General features: G+C 46.4%; 1 protein-coding gene across 1 annotated transcript in view; it reads right to left on the bottom strand.

The window, feature by feature from the left end:
* Positions 1-3,472: 3,472 nt before the first annotated feature.
* The window catches only part of CMTM7 (CKLF like MARVEL transmembrane domain containing 7), a 101,946-nt gene continuing 97,625 nt past the window's right edge, over positions 3,473-7,793 (bottom strand). The window contains 2 exon segments of the mRNA XM_037825667.1: positions 3,473-4,053; positions 5,654-5,735. Coding sequence (XP_037681595.1) covers positions 4,040-4,053; positions 5,654-5,735 — 96 coding nt within the window. The 3' untranslated portion in view covers positions 3,473-4,039.

The raw sequence follows: 7,793 nt of genomic DNA, 5'->3' as shown, positions 1-7,793 counted from the left end.
CACCTGTGGCAGAAGCTTGTTGGAGGAAGGCACCACCCTCCTTCCATTCCTTCCTTCCCAGGGGGCTGGGCCAGGCCGCAGGGGGCTGTACTGGCATGGGAGCTGGCTGTGTGTGGTGGGGGACCTCCTTGGGGCAGGTCCTGGCTCCCTGTCCTTCCTCCACAGGCCCAATCTTACCCCTTTCATATCTTTGCTGGGCACAGCCTGGCTGTGACTGCTGGGTGGGTCACCTCCCTCTGCTGAGAGCCTGGGGTGGCAGGTGAGGGTTTTGGGGTTTGGGTGAATCATGGTGCCGCCCTCATGTTGAACTCCCAGAGAGGAAGATAACATTCCACAGACTTTGTTCTCTGGCTCTATATTGCTTTGCTGTTAAAATTTGGCTTCAGCCTCTGGTGGGCTATGGTTTACCTGCTTTGGGTTGGGAATAATTTTTACTCTTTTACTGGGCAGAAGGTCCTGTATTGCTTTTAGGTGCTGCTTTGTGTCTTGTATGAACAGTACTGGTGTCCACCCTTAATATCATTTACTTTGAAAATATGCAAATCTTGAGGGGCTTGTACCTTCCATATCCTTTTACTCTTTTGACTTCCGGTGGAAAACTCAGGCAGGCAAAACTGGGTGGCCCTGGGCGGCATCCAGGGCTTCCCCTTTCTGAGCCTTGTGTGTCCCTCGCTGCAGTGCCTGCTCATCCTTGGGCAGCAGGAGCACAGCCGTGGCCCTGCCGTTCACAAAGCTTTGTGAGTAGAGGTCAGATTCCAACTTGTCACTTGGGGGAGGGGGACTTATAAGTGAATTGTCCCTGGTCCCAGGGCTGCTCTGCCAGCTCCCAGGTTCCCAGGCTCTTGGGTCAGTGCTACTTCCACGTCTTCCCTCTGCCTCTAGGTCCCTGCAGGATGCACTGGGGCAGGGGCCTCTGAGGGCTGAAGCCAGAACATGGGAAAGGACAAGGAGTGTGAAAATGCCAGGACAGGAGAGGGTTGAGATGCTTCTCAAAAGGAGTCTTTCTCCTAATGTAGTTGTGCATTCAGCAACAGGAAATAGAGCTTATACCTCTTACACTACTGACTGACATCATTGCTCATCTCCTTCCTCCACTGGTGAAATTGACCTCAGACTTGTACCCCTCAAACATCTTGCTTGGACCAGTGCTTCCCATATGGGAATCAATACAATGCAGATCGTTCTGGTTCGTACCCTGGGTGGGACCAGGATCTGCAGTTCTAACCAGTTCCCAGATGATGTCTGCACGACTTGAGCACACCTTTGTGCAAGGCTTAGAGGATTCCTTGTCCCAACACAGTCCTATCACATTGCAGTTTCTTGGAGGGAGGCTGGTCTGCTCTCAGAGTGTACACCTGCACTATGCTGAATTAATGCCAGGGTTTACAGGTGGGTCCTTATCCTGTTGTTCTCCCATTAGTGTCCATGTGGGTGGCTGGAAGTGCTTAGCTCTTCACTCCCTGGGATGGAAGTGGTAGCCCAGGGCTCGCAAGATCACCACCAGGAAACTACAGGGCCTTTGCTCCCTGTATCAGCAGCATCCTCAAACTCCAGCCGAGAGCCAGCTGTGTGCAGGGGCTGCTAGGACAAGGATGCCAGCCCTGCCTCTAGAATGCCCCGGAATGGCTGGGGAGCCATGGGACTGCAGAGGGTTTAAAAATCACCACCATACTTTAAAAAGTGAGATGCGTGTCCCCCTCCCCAGGTTAGGAGGGAGTCCTGGGTGGGTCTCCAGCAGGAAGGGCCACCATGACCCAGCTTGGGGCCTGTTACCATGAGCGTGTTAACCAGCTTGGTTTCCTGCAAGTGTCTCATTGCCAACTGTGTCCCCAGTAGATCCTGGCATCCTGCTGAAAACTGCCCCTGACCCCCAAATCCTGACTTTAAAAGACAACTGATCTAAAGGTTCAGGAAACTGATAGAAAAAGCATTCTCCAACAGCCCAACCTCTCACTGTTCCCCAAGAAAGTCACTTTTGCAACGTTAACCTGCTCAGCGTATTTTTCGTCATTCTTGGGGTGCCTCTTGGGGTGATGAGACTAAAAAGATAACGATAAGCACTTTGCTATGTTATTGAATTCCAAGAAAGTCACAAGGCAGGTAGGATGGTCTTATTCTCTCCATTGGCACAGAGAGACGTCTAGCCATTGTCATGGGGCAGAGCTGGGACCCAAAACCAGGTCTTCTGATTCCTGGCCTGATTTTCTTCCCACTACCCTTTTGTTCTGTTTGCTTAAATATTTATTCCCTGGTGCTGGGGAATTTTAGGCCATTTAAAAGGGATGTGATATCAGTTCACTGGAAGACCACAGAAACCCCAGTCTCTAGAAAAAAGTCCCGTGGCCTCCAGCACCATCCCTCCTCACCCAAGTCACTTGCCCAATAGGCTGCTGGTCCTTGTCCATGGAGATCACACCAAGCCCTGTGCTTTCCTTTGCTTCCCCATTGAGCAGAGATTCCAGTTCTTCTGCTCCCCTACCTGCCTGTCTCCTGCTCTCCTTTGTGGCTCAACTTTGTCTTCCTAGGGGGAGACCCCAAAAGTCAAACCTGGCTCTTGTACCTCAGTGAGGCCCACACTGCCCTATACCTCCTGTGGCCGTGCTGCCTCCCCTGGACAGTGCCTGCCTCGGTCCCGTTGCTCCTGAGGAGCTGGCCAACACAGGACTGCTCAGCCCTGTTCCTGCTCCAGCCCACCTGAGACATGAGATACTCTCCCGTCTGTGACACGGCATGGGTGCTGCTTCCCTAGACAATCCCAGATGGATCTCATTGTCCTGAGCTGGCAGCGTCATGGGGAAGAATTTAACAAAAGCAGCCCAAGAACTCCCATTTCCAAGCCCAAGGGGCTGTCTCCCATTTCAGGCATCACTGTGCAAAGAAAAGGACAGGGACTGGGAGTTGGGCAGACCTAGATTCTAAGCTCAGCTCTCCATGTACTTGCCCTGTGCCTTGGGAAGGGAGAGCTTCTGAGCCTCCATTTCTTCATCTCTAAAAGGGCCATGATACAACCTGCCCAGAAGCATTGTGGTGACTATTCGATGCAATCATTTTTAAGTTATGTCCTAGCACATGGGGGTTGTTCAACAGACTTTTGTTCCTTCCTCTGTCTAGCTAACTGAGCATCCAATAACCAGGGAAGTAGCAAATTTAGGACAAGAAGATGAACTGTCATAGTGTAAACACAACTATTAGCATCCTTCAAAGCCCCTTCCTTGTTTCACACTGAACAAGTAAATTGATATTACAGGAGAGGAAGATGTAAATATAAATTAAAAACTGCCAATGTTCACCTAAAACTCAACCCTATTACCCTCGACCAAGATAGTAAGAAAAACAACAGTCTAATGCTTTACCAGGAGCATACCCAGAGCATTGGGTTTATTTAGGGCAACGTGCTAGACATAGACTCAGAATGGAAACTTTCTTTTAAGCCTAGTTTTGCAGCTGCCTTCTAGTTTAATGAATCCTTCTGCAATTGGCCAAGTCAATATTTTATTAAAAAACACATACACACACAATGGTATCAAAGGCAGAGATAGGGAAAGGAGACGCAGGCTGACCCCGTCAGGTTTCTCAGGCACGTCTTACTTTAAATCTTCAAGACCAGATTTACACTCTAGACAAAGTAGGAGGAGGCTTTGATGAGGCCATAAGGCAACTTCACTCCTCAGAGGAATATGAAATAGCATATTTATGCTTGAGTTTTCAGAAACCCCTCTGTTGTGCCAAGTGGGGTCATCGGTACCAGAGGCAGTTCCAAATGCAGGAGGGAAGAGACCGGATTTCCCTTGAGGTGTTTGCTTTCCCAGATGGGGAGTTCTCCCAGGAAGACCTGATCAAGAGGCTGGGACGAGCTTGGGAGCCCAGGGAAGCTGCTTCTTGGGCAGGAGGAAAGCAGAAGGGCCTCTCCTGTTGCCCAGCCACCGAGCAGGACTCTGGTGCAGGAACACAGGTTCAGAAGCCTCTCCCCGGGTCACTGGCCCACACGTTCTGCCAGCTACCAGCAGAAGCTCCCAGGAGAGCCCGGACTCTGGCGTCCTCAGACAGCTGCATCTTGGGAAGGAAATGGCAAAGTCAGCGTAGTTTGTCAGGGACGGGCCCCACCCAGAAGCCACACAGCAGAAGGCTGGAACACAAGTTCTGCTCAGTGCACTTCTTTCCCCTGCCTGGCACCAACTTTCTTTGGAATGATTTTTTCTTTTAAAATAAATAAACAGTGAGGAAGGGACTCCACAGAGGCAACCCTGTTTAATCTTTAGCTATTTTTTTGAGGGGTGAATTTCTTCATAATTTAGTACAATAATTTATCAACTTTAGACATTACCTCTTAACTTTTCTCAATATTCTCTACTTTTTATTTCATTCATTTTTTTTCCTAAATACCTTTATTGATATATAATTCACACATCTGACAATTCACCCATTTAAAGTGAACAATTCAATGATTTCACCATGTTCACAGACAGGTGCAACCATCACCACAGTGAATTTTAGAAGATTTTCATCACCTCAAAAAGAAATCCCATACCCTTTAGTTATCACCCACATGTCCTCCTATCTCCCTCTGTCCCAAGCAACCATTAATCTACTTTCTGTCTCCATAGATTTTCTTATTCTGGACATTTCATGTGCATGAGATCACATATGTGGTCTTTCATGATTGGCTCTTTCCCTTAACATCCTATTAACTTCTTGCTCGTGACTGCTAGAAGGAAAATAAAAGCTCTGCTGTGACAACCTGGCTGCAGGGCAATTCTGACAATGCATCGAACACCTTAATGTACATGCTTTGATATTTTAAATACATTTTAAAAAGAAAGAAAATGAACAAAGAATTGCTGGTTCAAAGAAAGAAGTGGCTTAATCAAAACAATAGGTTCAAGCTTTCAGCAATTCTACTTCTAGGAATAAAAATAAATGTTAGGAAATCCCCTGATTCAACCGCCTTGTCCTCTTTCAGGTGCAGGGATGGAGACCCAGATTTATATTCATTATAGCACCGTTTATTAGCAAAGAGCTGGGGGTTGGGGGTGGCGTGGTACCTTAATACTCCCAAATAGGAGATGAGTTAAAGTGTGGCACACCACAATTTACAATGGAACACCATGGAGCTACTAAGGATGTGAAGAATGCCCAATAAGAATGGGAAAATGTTTGACATGTGGCAAAATAAGAGAAGAAAAGCAGGTTATATAATGGCATGTAAAGTCTGATCCTTTTAATAAAAGCAACCTATGTATATTTTTCAGAGAAGAAATACTAGAAGGATAGATACCCAGAGGCTGGTTCTGGGTGCAGTGTGAGGACAGATTGCTTAAAAAAAATTTTTTTTTATTTGTATTTTCTAAAGGTTCTACACTTTATTTTTGTCATTAGGAAAATTATTTAAAGAAAATGATTTGCCATGTGAGGCTAAATTTTAGGGCCCCCATGGGCATGATGGAGGTGGGGATTAGAGCAGAGGTTCTTGGATGCACACCTTTTCTTCTGCCTGGCCCCTGAGCACAAATGCTGCTTCTGAGTCTGCCTTGGGACACAACCTTCACAGCGGCAGGACCATTCCCTGTGGTGAGAGTCAAGAACAAGCCGGTCCCCTGGTCCTGAGCAGAGGAGCCTGTCAGGGAGTCTCCGTGCACAGATAACTGGAACTCACCTGTTGACTGGGTTACGCATGAGATCTTGTAGGACAGCCATATGCTCTCCATGCACAGGAAGGTGGCCAGGAAACCGAAGATCTGCACAGGAGAGAGGGGGAAGCTCAGTGCCGAGGGTCAAACCCGCGGGCTGTCCTTCCGTTTCTCACCTCTACGGGTTTGTTCCCCTGCACCCACTGTGCCCGAGGGAACATGGGGAATCCCCCGATTCAACGGCCTGTCCTCTTTCAGGTGCAGAGACGGAGGCCCGGAGAGGCCTGATCTCTGAGCCTCCACCCCTCGGCACTTTTCACAGGGTTCCTTTTCCTTGAGTAGGAGAACTTCTTAAATGATTTTTCTATTTGAAAAGGAATTCTTTTTTTCTAAAAAGGAGTATACAGTACTTATAGGAGAAAATAGCTTAATGAAAGCCTGACTCTCAGAAACGAAAGTTTCACAGAAAGAGAACAATTCTTCTGGGTCTGGACCTCCAAGTGTCCTCCGGCTTTTCCAAAAAGGTCCAACTCAAAAAAAAAAGGACTAATAATAACATGTTCCACTGAGTGCCTTTTCTAGCAGGGGACTTTTTTTTTTTTTAAATTTAGTTTTATTGCAATAAAACATACATACCACACAATCATCCATGGTGTACAATCAACTGTTCCTAGTACCATCATATAGCTGTGCATTCATCACCCCAATCTATTTTTGAACATTTTCCATACATCGGAAAGAATCAGAATAAGAATAAAAAATAAAAATAAAAAAAGAACACCCAAATCACCCCCGCCATCCCACCCTATTTTTCATTTAGGTTTTGTCCCCATTTTTCTACTCATCCATCCATACACTGGATAAAGGGAGTGCGATCCACAAGGTTTTCACAGTCATACTGTCACCCCTTGTAAGCTACATTGTTATACAATCGTCTTCAAGAGTCAAGGATTGGAGTTTGGTAGTTTCAGGTATTTACTTCCAGCTATTCCAATATATTAAAACCTAAAAGGTGTTATCTATATAGTGTGTAAGAATGTCCACCAGAGTGACCTCTAACTGCATTTGAAATCTCTCAGCCACTGAAGCTTTATTTCGTTTCATTTCATGTCCCCCTTTTGGTCAAGAAGATGTTCTCAATCCCATGATGCCAGGTCCAGATTCATCCCCGGGAGTCATATCCTGCATTGCCAGGGAGATTTACACCCCTGGGAGTCAGGTCCCACTAGGTGGGAGGGCAGTGAGACCACCTGCAAAGGTGGCTTAGTTAGAGAGGGAGGCCACATCTGAGCAACAAAGAGGCACTCAGGGGGAGACTCTTAGGCACAATTATAAGCAGGTTTAGCCTCTTGCAGCAACAAGCTTTGTAGGGGCCAGCCCCAAGACAGAGGGCTCAGCACATCAAGCCATCAGTCCCCAATGTTCATGAGACCATCAGCATCAATCCAGGTGAAGTCCAACACCTTTGCATCCTCCCCCAGCTCTTCAGGGGGGCCCTGAATATATATTTTTATTCTCCACCCAAATCACTTTAGGATGTGTTGCTATTTCATTCTAATCTATGCAGACCTATCATAGCTCACTTCCTATTCAAAGCTCCATGTAATTGTAGTGTTTGAAGAAAATGACTGTAGAAGTTATATTGTTTAGAAAATATAGATCCTACACCAAATCAACATCTCTTCCCTTGGTTTCACATGGAAGTTGAAGTTTTAACCTTTACCCTTTGGCCCAATTTGCTCTAGTCTTAACCAGGTCTGCTTTCTTCGTATCTCTAATTGAAGTCTGGGCTCTATTTCAGCTTTTTTTTTTGTTTGTTTGTTTTTTTAACAGTTGCTGTATGCATTAATACTGATATTCCTATCCGCCGAGCTCTAGCTCTGAGTTTCAGGTGTCACACAGATACCCAATGTTCCAGAGACCAATCAGGTTATACACTAAGGGATCAGCATCTCAGAGTTTGGAGATAGCCATTACAATTCAGGAATAGATTTGACTGCTGTAAGAGCTTACAATCTAGGGATGATTAGCATAACTGTCTCCCTATTAGGCTTTGCTCTAAGATGCAATTCTGAGTTTACAGACTGTAGTTAGTCCATATTGGTGAGGCATTGTAGTGTTTGCCTTGGTTTCTGGTGTACTTCACCCAACACACTGTCTATAGGA

The sequence above is a fragment of the Choloepus didactylus genome, chromosome 1 (assembly GCF_015220235.1).
Source record: "Choloepus didactylus isolate mChoDid1 chromosome 1, mChoDid1.pri, whole genome shotgun sequence".
NCBI lineage: Eukaryota > Metazoa > Chordata > Mammalia > Pilosa > Megalonychidae > Choloepus > Choloepus didactylus.
The sequence above is the reverse complement of the archived record's forward strand: the minus strand, read 5'-3'. Positions and strand labels throughout refer to the sequence as shown.